We start from the raw sequence: 13250 nt of genomic DNA, 5'->3' as shown, positions 1-13250 counted from the left end.
CCTAATAGGTTAGGGTCCATTGTTGTTCTATTTAAATGCCCAAGTTGTCCAGACTTAGCTAGTCAGAGCTGTCTCAAGCCAGAGAGCCCCGCCCCACGTTTTTAGCTTTCAGGAAGGCAATTTATTGACAGAAAAATAACCAGAGAAGTCCTCTGCACAGACAGCGACCACAGCGACCTTCCTTCCTGTGGGGGCTGTCAGGAGGTAACATCCTCAATCTGCCTGATCTTTCACCCAAGTGAGCAAGAACTCTGAGGATTGACAGGTCCTCAGTCCAGGAGTCATAGCCTTGTTTCCTCCTGTGGCCCCGTTTGGTAGACAGAACAGTGCCCAGGTCCTTGAAGCCGGCATGATGGCATATGGGGAGGCCTCATCCTGGTCAGTCTTCACCTTCATTCCACGAGTCCCTCTTGGCAAATGGTTTCCTTTCCAGAAAGACCAGTGACGTGGACAAAGGTCTCATGAAAGAAGCAAAGATGTGAGCCGTACCGAGTTCTCTCCTCCAGACACCTGAGCTCTGAGGTCGAAGAGCTATTCTTTCTCATTTGCCATCACCTCGCAGGGTACCATTTTCTCGAGTCATCTCGGGACTCTGCCACTGGAAAGAGAAGGCCAACCACACCTTTAAATGCATGATTGCACAACAGCATTGACCATTACCAAAACGAGATCAACTTCTCCGGGCATCAGGGTGTGGACGCTGAGGCCTTACTCCTTTGTCCTCCTGGGCTGAGGGTTTGGCCCAAATCTCTAGACACGTGGGGTTCCCACATGCCATACAGGTCTACTGGATTCCTTCACTGGTTGAAAACCTACTATTTGTCAGGCATGGCCTGAGCTCTTTAAAAGGTAGGAAGATGTGTGTGTGTGGGGGGGGGGGGGGTGAACAGGATAGACAGCTAATGTTTGTGTACTTTCTAGGACTGAGAACATTAGTCCAGAGGCCAAATTTTTAAAAATTCCTTTTCTTATTGATAACTTTGATACTTACCTTATTCATTCGTTATGTGTCTATATGCGAGTGCACACGTCACAGTAAGTATGTGGAGTTCAGAGGACAGCTTCCATCGTGGAAGTGGTGGGGACCAAATGCCAGTTGTCAGAATTAGTGGCGAGCACCTTGGCTCACATGCGAGTGGAGGCAAAGGGGAAAACCAGGGGTAAGCAGTGGCTATGCCTCTAGGAATACAAACCTAGGGCTCACAGGCGTGAGATCATCCGGGCAAAGGGTGTAGATCGGAAAGGAGTCGACAGTGAACGGTGAAGTGAAGCAAGTTACACCTCCGTTGCTATTCTCGAGAGGTGTCACGTGAACGCATCTAGGACGAAGTCCCGGGGACTGAGAACCCCCCGACCCCGAACTCCTACTGTGGGCCCCTAAAGCAGGGCCTACTGGGGGCGGGGCCTCACTTGGGTGTGGGCGTGGCCTCGACGCTAGTCGGGCAGCTCTGGGGCCGGCCCGCGGCCTGGGCGATGACGTCAGTGCATGACTGGGTTTTTATGAATGAAAGGAATCCTGTGCGTGAGTAATTCCGGGAAGCTCGCCTTACAACTGCGCGCGGCTCCGGCCCCCTGCGCCGCCCGCCCCATAACAAAACTCTGAGCGGCCGGCGCTGCGCGGAGCCGGGTACCCAGTGAACTGCGGTCCCGATCGGAGAGGAGTGGGGCTCGAGGGCGGCCTGGGACCGCCACCGCGACAGCTGCGGGGACAGCTGCGACAAGCGCGCGCGGAGCGCCGGGCCTGGCGGAGAGCGGTAAGGACGCGTCAGGGACCGGGACCGCGCTAGGGCTGAGCGCTCCGGGTCGCGCCTGGGCCGTGCGTGGGGCCGTGCTGTCGGCGCCCCTTGTACTTCTGCCCACCGAGGGGCCTCCGAGGGGCTGGCTGGGAGGCGGTGCGCGGGCCCCGGGAGGAAGCCGAGGCGGAGGCAGGGGCGGGGGCGGGGCGTACACTTACGTGACTCGGTGAGAACAGTTCTTGGAGCCGCGCCCAGCACCGTGTGTGCGCGGTTTGTTTACGTCCCCGGTGGCGTGCGTGCGTGTGTGTGTGTTCTCTAGGGAGCGCCCTGGGTCCTGCGGGCTGAGTGCGCCCGGTTTACCTCGGGGTGTGTGTGTTTGTCTTTGGCTGCACGCGCACCCTGGATACTGACACTATCCCGGTGTACCTTGAAGTGAGTGTCACACCGGTGTCCGCTGGAGCAAATGCGGAATAAGAACCCGAGTGAAGGAAGTGGCCCAGTCGATGGTCATACCAGGTCTGGAGTTTTTTTCTTCTCCCTCCTCTCCACCCTCCGCCATCCTCCCCCTTCCCACCAGACGGGACTGCCCGGCCCCAGTTGTCTCCGGAGTTTCCCCTGGATGGAGCCATGTGACATCAGTGTTTGTTTCTTGCCCAGCGCGGGTGCCTGCAGCGTTAGGTAGAGCAGAGCCAGCCTCCTCCTGGCCACCTGGTGGACCTGGTAATGAAGTGCGTGAAAGTCCTTCCTTAACCCCAGGTTTTCTGGCTCAGTATGGACTGTTCATCACTGGACTGTCCTATTCCTCCTGTCTCAGGAGAAATAGGGAAGGCCAGAAAGGCCATGGCAAAGATTGGGGAAGGCAAGGCTCCTAGGCTGCTCCGGTGACTACAGTGACTGGTCTGAGTTTCTGAGGCCGCACTGGGTCCTGAAGGAGGGAGAGAGAGAGGCTGATAGCCAACGGGCCTGGTAGTTTCAGTTCTCAGGTGGGACTCGTTAGACTGGACCTGTATGTGGACTGCTGGACCTCAGGGCTAATTAAAGACTGGCACACCTAGAGGCCACCCCAGACCAGCAAGATCAGCAGGGAGTGTAATCCCTGTCTTCCTGCGGGAAGGGTTAATGTGGGAGGGGAGCGCTGCAAGAAAACACCTGCTGAGGCCAGCAATCTGAAGGGTAGCTAGTTCTGGGAACCCCATGACCCGACTCAGACTTTTTTCCCTCTTGCCCTGGAATCCAAGGAGGTGGCAACCAAGTTTGTTAGGGGGTGGAATCAATAATACTTTAACTTTGAGCCCAGTGAGTTGGTCTGCGGCAGAAGGGCAGGGGAGCCGTCGGTCAGTTGTGAAGCGCAGCCTGTTTACCAGGGGAAACTGGGAAAGCAGAACCAACACCAAGGCCTGCAGCTGGAGATATATGTAGAGTTGGTGGTGGGGGCGGGAGCTGTAGTCCAGGACCACAGGATGCAGACGGGTCCATCCTCAAGGCTGAAACATCAAGAAACATTCCCCAGTGGGGCTGGGGTGAGGGGAAGTGGCTAACTGGCTCACTGACAGATGGAAACTTAGCATTGAAAGATTCTATTTTCCTTTGAATCCCCAGAGGTCTACTAGGGCCCAGGATCCCTAGATAATGCACTTTTTTTTTTTTTAAAAAATGAGCATTTTTCTTGCACATATGTGTTTGCACCCTGTGTGTGCCTGGTGCCAGCAGAGGTCAGAAGAGGGTCTTGGATCCCTTGGAATTGTAGTCACGGATGGTTGTGAGCCATCCTGTGAGTGCTGGGAACTAAATCTGGACCCTCCTCTGCGAGAGCAACAAGTGCTCTTAACCACTGAGCCATCTGTCCACCTCAGGTTTTGATGGGAGGATTTATATACACTTGCTGCGGCAGGAAGGCCTGGTGAGACCAGGTCACCCGTGGCTGTGGTAGTGGGGGTGCTGCTGGCTCCTGTCTCCGTGCACTAGGAAGTTTTGCTGACACTTAGCCTTGCATAGCGGCTGGACCACACACTTAGGGGTGCAGTAAACAGTCCCAGAAGGGACTGCCTTCTGGGAAACAAAGTAAAACAGCTCACTACAAAGTGGCAGCTGAGATAAGTGCCCTGAAGGGGAAATAACTACAGGACTCCTGCTTTAGCCAGGGCAATCATGGAAGGTTTCCCTGGGGAGTGGCTAGGGAGTAGAGTCTAATGTTGCAGTGACTCTGGAACACAGAGGACAAGGGCTATGGTTTCTTGTGGGGCTTTCAGGGCTCAACACAGGGCCTGGCATACAGTAGGTGCTTCTTGGATATGTGGATAGCTAAAGAAATGGGCAATGGCTCCATGTCCTTGAGCCCAATGACACAGATAGAAAGAGGACCACAGGTTCAGGAAATGGAAAGCAAGACGGTGGACGAGAGGAGTCTTGTAGGAATTCCCCAACTATGACCAGGTCCTTCAGGGTGCAGGTGGCTTCCTCCTTCAAACACTCGGAGCCTGTGTTCCTTTTGGCTAATAGTCATTAGGAAATCCAACCTGCTCATTTGTTGATTATTAGCAAGAAGAATGCTGGGAGGCTGGAGGGAACAGGTTATCGGCCGGAGGCTCCTCTGTGGGCTGGGCAGCTGATAGAATGGGCGCTTTGGTTTTGATCTTATTTTCCCAAAGACTTTAAAGTTCAGTTTTTTTTATATATAGGCGTTTGCGCCTCAGTGGAGTTTTGTGTTCCACACGTGTGCAGTTGGCTATGGAGGTCAGAGGGTGTCAGATCCCTGGAACGGTAGTTACAGGCTGATAGGATCCACTCCCTGTGGCACTGAGGAGAGAACCTAGGTCCTCTGCCAGAGCAGCAAGTGCTCTTAACCACAGAGCCATTTCTCTAGCCCTATTTTTGTTTTGTTTCGTGATCCTGAGTCTTATGTAGCCTGAGGCGGCCTTGAACTTCTGGCCTTCTTTTTCTGCCTCTTGAGGGCTGCCCTCACGGTGTACATGACCACACCCGACTAGTACAAGGTCTCGAAATCTGCCAAACATGGCCAAGTTTGCAGGTTCGTGTCTGTAGTGACCTCTTTGATGCTATTGGAGGTGGAGGTGGAGGCAAAGGAGGGGGTAAGGCCGTGGTCAGGCCACTGTGGTCTTGGTCTGGCTGGAAGAGGAAGTGGCCCCTAGCTGTGCAGGTGGAGGAGAAAGGAGGTCAGGGCTTATAGCCCGGCTGCTTGTGCGCTCATGCTTCTGCCTCCAGGAGGCCTTCCCTGGTTTCCTTTCCTTTCCTCCAATGTCTCCACCCTGCTGGAGGCTTTGGAGCTTCACGCTGGGCCAGAACCTGACAGTGTAAACTCATGACATTGCCATTGCTGGATGGTACCTTGGGTTCCAGGGAGGTTGGGCACGTTGGGAAATCCAGGCCCAGAGAAAGGGAGTGACAACCTGGAGTCACACAGTGAGAGTGTGAGTAGCATCATGGAGCTGGAACCCCAGGCTGCTGCTCGCCTGTACTGCTCAGTTCTCCCAGTCTTGCGCCCTTCCAGGAGGGAGGAGGCGCCCCATGCTCACTGCCAAGACCCAGGCAAACACATTTTTTCCCTCTGTCCTCACCAAGTAAGCAGTGTGGCTCAGCAGCCAGAGAGGAGCCCATGCCAGTGGGTGAGCCGTCTGCAGGATGTCTCGGGTGTACAGCGAGAGGCCAGAGACAGGGACAGGAAGGCCAAGGCCCCTGGCTGGTCAGCCGTCATGTCCCCGAGAATGAGCTCACTCCTGAGTCTCCAAAGAATACTAGGAACCTCAGACCTGGAGTTGGCCCCGCTGGCTTCCCCAGGAAGAAGAAAAGTCTTGAGGGTGGGGTCCCTGGGTCAGGCAGGCTGGTGGCAGTGGAGTCTCCTTGCCTTGTGTCCTAGAAACTGGGGTCTGCTGCTAGAAGCCAAAAGTCAAAGGCAGTGGGAAACTCTCTCCCCCTTCTCATGTTGGGACAGTCCCTCTGTGACTGGCTGACTGCTGAGCTAGGACATTCCTGGGCAAATTTGAGCCTCCATGGACTTTGAGGATGCCACTGAGGGGCCTAAGGCTAGAATGCGGGTTGGCGGGATGTAGGAGGAGGGGCAGGTCCCAGCCTTCCTAGCATTCACTGTCCTCAAGGGTATGGCTGCAGTCCTACCTCTTGGGGGGCTGGCTGTGCCATGTAAAGAAGGTTCAGCAGGAAAGCTGAGGTTTGGGGTGTTCTGGGATTTTTGTTTTGTTTTTTGAGACAGGGTTTCTTTGTTGTAACTTTGGCTGTCCTGGAACTCTCTCTGGAACGCAAAGATCCACCTGCCTCTGCCTTCCAAGTGCTGGGGTTAAAGGCATGCTCCACCTGAGGTTTTGAAAGCTTCAGGGGCTGTTTCATCTCCCTGGAAATAAGTGCCTGGCTAGAGTGATCTGTGCCCAGCCAATCCAGTCCAGCCCCGACTTGATCTAAGATGCAAGAAGACCAGGAAAGATAACTGATCGTGAGGGCTATACTGCCAAGGTTCTGGGTCCGAACGGCGCACCCAGCACTCGGCACCCTGCAGGTCCCTAGTTAACTTGTGCAGGGAGAGGCCCTCTTCTTCTACCAGGTCCCTTGACTAAACAACTATCCTCCACCAGTCCAGCTCCTCACAGCTGGCAAAAAGGCTTGGGTATCTGGTGTAACTTGATTATCCTATCCCTGGCTGACCTAACCCAGGTCCAGGCACAGCACAGGTGGAGTGGCTTCCTCCTCACAGATGTGAAGAAACAGGGCTCATAGAAGGAGCTGTACCGTGGGCATACTGCGGAGGTGTCAAGCTCAGTACATCTTCAGTCCTGGGCTCTGCCCTGGGTAGCTGTGACCCCCCTGTCACCGTCTTGGGGCAATATTTGACAGTGTTATCAGGAAGACTGTGAAAATGATGGTCGGAAGGGAGCAGGGGTCAGTCCTGAGCCAGGTGGTGGTGGTGCACACCTTTAATCCCAGCACTCAGGAGACAGAGGCAGGTGGATTTCTGTGAGTTCGAGGCCAGCCTGGTCTACAGAATGAGTTCCAGGACAGCCAAGGCTACACGGAGAAATCCTGTCTCAAAAAAATGAAGAGAGAAAAAAAAAGTCAGGCAGAATTCTGCCTGGATTGCAGACAGGCTGCGGTGTGGCTTCTAGCAAATGAGGTGCCTCTCTGGGTCACTACTTCCTCTTGGGGTGGTCTCTAGGGCCTTTCCTCATGCAGTTCTGTGGTGACCCTGGCTGGCTGTGCTGACTCAGAACAAGCCCCCAGAGCTGACTGCAGCCCTGACACCTGGCCAGGCTCAGCAATTTTACTAAGCTTCCAGACCACCTCTGCCCCTGTGTATGACAAGTTTCCACTAAAACCATGGAAGGAAACTGTCCCACTCTACAGATGGGATAGTAGAGACCAGAGATGTGAAGTAGTTCTCCCCAGGCTGCACAGCCTGGAGAAAACATGGACAGGACTCAAACTCTGGGGCTTGCCTCTCAGCCAGTGCCACCCCTTTCCATTTCCCAAGCCCTTATCTGGGCCAGAGGTTACCTGGGTGGGGGGCTTGCTCCGACTCTCCTGGCACCTGTGACATTTGTCCCACAAGGCGGAAGACAAGGAGAAGAATGTAGAGGCCAAGTTCCACTCACACTATGTTCCCCTAAGCTCGTCTTGGAACTTGGCTAGGACACTGACCAGCTGGGTGACCATGACAGAAACCCCACCCACCCACACCGCCGCCTGCTCCCTGCCCCTGTTGGGCCTGGGCAGGGCAGCCTCAAACACCCGGGTCCGACTCAGCTGTCTAGTGTAGGGACAACAAGTAAAGGGATAGTCACACCACTGAGGAAGAAAAGCAAGGGCAAGACGGGCTTGGGGGCAGGGGGCACCCAGCAAGGCCTATGGGTCAGGGAGGGCTTCCTACCCTAGGGACAGAGTAAGCAGGAACCTGGCAGACAGACTGAGAGGAAAGTGGAGGGGCAGCAGGGGGTGGGGTGATAGGAACTGAGCGATTCTTCCAGGCTGGAGGCAGACTAGTGGGAAGCAGGGTGGGGCTGGGCACAGGGCCTGCAGCCTGGAGCACTACATGGTGCCTGGACTCTTGTCTTCTGGCCAGTAGGACCCACAGGAGGTGCCATGTGGCCATGGCATGTCAGATTTTCTTATTGAATAGATATCACCCCACCATAGTGTGTGGCTCAGGCAGGGAACTGTTTAAAACACACGCCACTTCAGATATGATGGCCACACCTATAACCCCAGAGATGAGGGCCCACACCTGTAATCCCAGAGATGAGGGCCCACACCTGTAATCCCAGAGATGATGGCCCACACCTGTAATCCCAGAGATGAGGGCCCACACCTATAACCCCAGAGATGATGGCCCACACCTATAACCCCAGAGATGATGGCCCACACCTGTAATCCCAGAGATGATGGCCCACACCTGTAATCCCAGAGATGATGGCCCACACCTGTAATCCCAGAGATGCTGGCCCACAGCTATAATCTCAGAGATGATGGCCCACACCTATTAAGCCAGGACTTGGGTAACTGAGGCTGGAGGATTGCGAATTCTATTCTGTCCTGTGAAGTCAAGGAGACCCACTCTCCAGAATCAGCACAGGGCATCTAGAACTGCCCAAGTCCTGGTCTGGGCCCCAAGTGCAGCTTCCAGCTACATCAAAAGGGGCACGCTGGTTTTTTGTTGTGTAGAGATAGGGTCTTGCTTGAATGTGGTGTGTAGCCGAGGATGGACTAAAAATTGTGATCTTCCTGCTTCAGCCTCCCCAGCCCTGGGGTTGCAGGGTGTCGTGCCTGACCTAGCGGTTTTGTTAGTTTTAGTTCTCTTTTATTTGAGGCAGGGTCTCACGTAGCCCAGGCTGGCTTTGAATCCATGATCTAACAGGATGACCTGAACTTCTGACCCTCCTGTCTCTTTCTTGATGCCAGGATCTCTGCCCTGTGCCTCTGCTCCCCTGCAGGCCCCATAAGACCCTCCTAGCCTTGGGATCACAGTAGCTGTGTCAGTCAAAACAGTGTCTTGAATGGGCAACTTCCCTTTCCTGCCCCACTCCTTCCTGCTGTCTGAGCTGCTCCACTGACCCCTAACCTAGTGGGAGTTTCTCAGAAGCTCCAGACTGTCCCCACCAAGGCCTGAGTCACAACTGAGAATTCCACAGTTGCCACACGAGCATCTTCTCTGGCCAGACCCTGTGCTAAGCTGGGGTAAACTGTAGAGTCAGCAAGGATCCTGCTGTTGGAGAGGGACATCCTTACAGGGCAGACACTGACCAAGATGCGGCATGTGTGTGAATGTGGTGAAGACTCAGTGTGAGATGTGTGTGCATGTGGGTGTTAGCATGCAGGATGCAAGTGTGTGTGGAGGTCACAGGTTGGCGCTGAGTATCCTTGATTGTGTGCAGACGTACATGAACTCAGAGCTCCTAGTTCAGCTAGCCCAGCTAGCCAGTTAGTTCCGGGAGTCCCATCTGTAGCCTCCTCCCATCCTGGGATTACAGGTGGGGTACCACACTCACCTTGCATTTACATGGCTTTCGGGGATCCAAAACCCTGGGCCTCTCACTTGCCCTTTTAAATTTTTGACATTTATTTTTATTTCCTATGCATGAATGTTTTGTCTACATGCATGTCTGCACCGCGTATTCAATCCCCGATTCGAAAAGAAAGGAAAAGAGTTGGCGAGATGGCTCCGTGGCTAAGAGCACTTGCTTAACAGGGTTTCATGAAACCCCAGCTGGCCTCAAACTCCACTACACCAGCCTTCCCGCCCCCCACAAGTTTCTGTTCACCTGTCTCCCCAGTGCCAGATACATGGCAGATTGTAGCTAATCAGGAAATGGTCACTGAAGGAATGTGAGTCTTGCAGGCCCTGGGGAAGGCTCTGGGGACCACTGGGCTCATCATAGGCTAGAGAATAGCTGCTATCCCCTCTAGAGCCGTGGAGAGTTAGTGACTGGCAGACCCCAGGCAGTTTGGGAAATCTTCCCAAAATATGATCTTGGCCAAGTGCTGCTGGGGAGGACACTTGGGCGCTGTATTTTGTACAGGATGAATTTTGGAGATTCACTGACCTGCACACATTTGGGCACATTTCTGTAAACAGCCTGTAACCCCAGCACTCAAGAGGCAGAGGCAGGGAGTTTGAGGCCAGCCTTGGCTACATGAGATTGCTCTGTGGTTAAAGGAGTTTGCTGCCAAGCCTAGGATCTTAAACGGATGCCCTAGAACCCACAGGTGGAAGGAGAAAACTGACTCCTGCAAATTATCCTCTGACCTCCACACGACTGTCAGGGCTCTGGTGGACCCAGCTAACACATACAACTGAAACAAACCAAAGCATGCATGTCCTGGGCCCATGGGAGGAGTGTCCACTCCCTCAGTTCACGTCTGTCAAGTGCTTAGTGTGTGCAGGCACTGACCTTGGTGTGGTAAGGCTGGGGCGGGGGGACAGGGAGGGAGGGACAAGCCATTAACTGGGATGGACACTGGCATTCGGCAAAGACCTAGATAATGAGGAGTCACTACAGGGAGCTGGGGTCAAGGGAGGCAGGACTAAATGCTGACCTAGGAGCCTTGAATGCTAGGCTATGTGTTAGTATTCAGGCATCTGTACTGGCCTGCCCTTGGGGTCCTGACGGGCTATGTCTTCAGCTGCAGCCACTAACAGCACCTTCTGTGCACATCTGCTACATTCCCTGCTACATTCTCTGCCTCTTTCTCCTCTGCCACTCTTGTCCACACCGACCTGTCCCTGCCCCTTCTCTCTCCTCTTCCAGTAAACCCGTGTGAAGTAAAACGTGAACAAACCGATGAAAATGACCTTGAACTTCTCTTTCCCAGGCCTCCAGCCCAGAGGGCACCTTCTGCAAAAATGTCGGTGGATCCCTTATCCAGCAAAGCCCTGAAGGTAAGTTAGCTTCTGTGGACCACACTAACTCCTGTGGGCTCTCTCTGCTGCTGCTGCTCCTGGTGCAGCAGTGTTGTCCCAATTCCCCTTTCCTTCCTGGAAGCCCCAAAGGGGACTAAGCAGCTACAGGGCCAGAGGGGCAGGTCACTTCCCACTATGCCAGCTTCCCCTGTGGAAAGGGACTTTCCAGGCTGCGTTTCTCAACGGGGGTCCAGGACTTGACTTGGTTGGTTTGAGCCCTGGGTGGTCTCCTGTGTGCTAATGCCGGGTCCCAGTCACCTTCAAGGTCTTGGCTCAAGTCCAGTAACCGCCAAAACGGGGAAGGAGGGCGCACTGGGAAGTGGGGCGGCATCCCCAGCACGGGTTGCGTGCCTCTGTTTCCCCAGGTCAAGCGCGAGCTGAGCGAGAACACGCCGCACCTCTCGGATGAGGCGCTGATGGGGTTGTCGGTGCGCGAGCTGAACCGGAACCTGCGCGGTCTGTCGGCAGAAGAGGTGACACGGCTGAAGCAGCGGCGTCGCACACTCAAGAACCGCGGCTACGCGGCCAGCTGCCGTGTGAAGCGCGTGTGCCAGAAGGAGGAGCTGCAGAAGCAGAAGTCCGAGCTGGAGCGCGAGGTGGACAAGCTGGCGCGCGAGAACGCCGCCATGCGCCTGGAGCTCGACGCGCTGCGTGGCAAGTGTGAGGCGCTGCAGGGCTTCGCCCGCTCGGTGGCCGCCGCCCGCGGGCCCCCGGCACTGGTGGCGCCCGCTAGCGTCATCACCATCGTCAAATCGGTGCCAGGCCCTGCCCCCGCTCCTGACCCTGCCCCCTGCTCTTAGTACCCACCTCTCCCCCTCTATCCCGCGCCCCCCCCCCCAGCGATGCCCTCTCCTACCCGATTTCCTTTCCAAAGTGCCTGAGTGCCTCCTGTTCCTGGTCCCTTTCTCTGCCACCGCTACCCAGTGTGGTGACTTCACATTCCTTTCCTGGGCTCTTTTTAACTCTTGCAGGTCCCCAGACTGGGACCTGGTGGCCCTGGGGAGGGGCAACTTTGCTAAGTTGAGGGGGAACGACGTTGGGGTCCTGGGTTTCCCTGGGTTGAAAGTCCATCTCAGATTGGAAGCGAGGTTGTGCAGAGATAGCCTACAGAAGAGCTGGGGGCGGGGAGGCTTTAGATTGTACCAGCATGCCCTTCCAACCCTCCCAAGATTTAGGACTAGGTGTGGCCTTGTGGGGCTGCCCTGTTTGGAAGCAGAACTCAAAAGACCTCCCAACTCTGCTTGGGACCTAGGAGACTCTTAGCTAGGGTCAGCCTTTCTGACCCTAAGCTAAGAGTCTTTGGAGCAGACCAGTGGAGCTCTAACAAGTGGGGAAGCTGCCAGGCAAAATGACCCAAGGCCACACAGCACTGAGGGGTTGAGCTGTGACCCAAAATGAGCCTCTCACGGCTGCCCTAACATTCCAACCATGGATTGACTTCACCGGGAACAGACACAGATAACAGCTGCGGTAGAAGGGCCTCTCTGGCCTGGGAGACCTTCATCTACGAAGTGGGAGAGAGAAGCTGAAGGAGAGAGAAGGTGACACAAAGGGATGAGGTGAGAAGCTGGCCAGCCAGAGGAGGGGCAATGGAGAGACAGACACTACAGTCCTGATGCAGGGAACGGAGAAAAGGGGGTCCCTTGGAATTAAGGCTTCCACTTTGGTCTGGAGTTATCTGTGGTGTGGGGGCTGACCACTGGTCCCCTGGGAAGTCTGGCCCTAGCACCTCCCCAACGCTGTATACTGCTGACCCCTCCACATTGTTATTTATTGCACGGATCTAAGTTATTCTCACCAGACAGAGCCCAGCTTCTTTTCCCTGGGAAATACGTGGGCCCTGAGCTGGACTTTATATTTTATATCTACAAATAAATCACATTTAATCTTATATTTAGGGAAAGCTGGATGGCAACAACAATAAGGTTTTTTAAAAAAGTGCCCAGCTCCCAGAGTTATTTATTTTCTGACTTAAAGTGAGCCAGTTATCTGCCTTGAGTATTTTGTAGACGTTCTGAATAAAGTCGAATTCTCTTTTCCACAGAGAAGTGCATGTCCTCGAGTGTTTTATGTGTGTTCTGAATGAGTAGCCTGAGACCACTTTTGGGCCTCAGGAACTTTTGGGTCACTGGGAGGCTAAATCCCATTGCTAGCTTTTGCAAGTATGTGTGGGTGGAGACTGAGCAAGAAAAAGTTGTGCTCACGGTCTGTGCAGTCTCAGGCAGAGAAAAGTCTTGGGTTTTCAAACTGTCTACCACTTTCACATAGGTCTGACTTTCTACAGCCCAGTGAAAGGCTGAGGTCTGAACAGCAGGCCTCAGCCTTAATCTTAGGTCTTGGGAGGGAAGGGGAAAGGGGTACCCACTCATTAACTCTGCCTGGATAGGAGCGGAATACTCCGCTCTTCAGCCAGGGGTCTTTCTCTGGGTGGCACGGATTAGTTTCTTGGGCTCTGGATCCCTTAAAAATGAAGGTGCTATAGAGGCATGGTCTAGAAAAGCCCTGAAAGCATAATAAACGACGGTCTACAGGACCAGGGTGAGGACCTTGTTTGCGGCTGGTCAGGGAGGAAGGGAGGGGCCAAGGAAAGCAGCAGA

At 54.5% G+C, this 13250-nt stretch overlaps 1 protein-coding gene across 2 annotated transcripts; it reads left to right on the top strand.

Annotated features, from left to right (window-relative positions):
• The first annotated feature begins 1514 nt into the window (after positions 1-1514).
• Positions 1515-12701, top strand: Maff (MAF bZIP transcription factor F). 2 transcript variants are annotated; one of them, XM_075959899.1, is made up of 3 exons: positions 1515-1754; positions 10566-10632; positions 11019-12701. In XM_075959899.1, exons 2-3 carry the CDS (start codon positions 10597-10599, stop codon positions 11451-11453), a joined length of 471 nt encoding a protein of 156 aa, XP_075816014.1. In that variant the 5' UTR covers positions 1515-1754; positions 10566-10596; the 3' UTR covers positions 11454-12701. The 2 variants fall into 2 exon arrangements, with proteins under 2 accessions (XP_075816014.1, XP_075816013.1); XM_075959898.1 differs by lacking the exon at positions 1515-1754 and adding an exon at positions 2043-2252.
• Positions 12702-13250: the final 549 nt, after the last annotated feature.

The sequence above is a fragment of the Microtus pennsylvanicus genome, chromosome 2, assembly GCF_037038515.1.
Source record: "Microtus pennsylvanicus isolate mMicPen1 chromosome 2, mMicPen1.hap1, whole genome shotgun sequence".
In the NCBI taxonomy this organism is placed as follows: domain Eukaryota; kingdom Metazoa; phylum Chordata; class Mammalia; order Rodentia; family Cricetidae; genus Microtus; species Microtus pennsylvanicus.
This window is presented reverse-complemented; position numbering and strand designations above follow the sequence as displayed.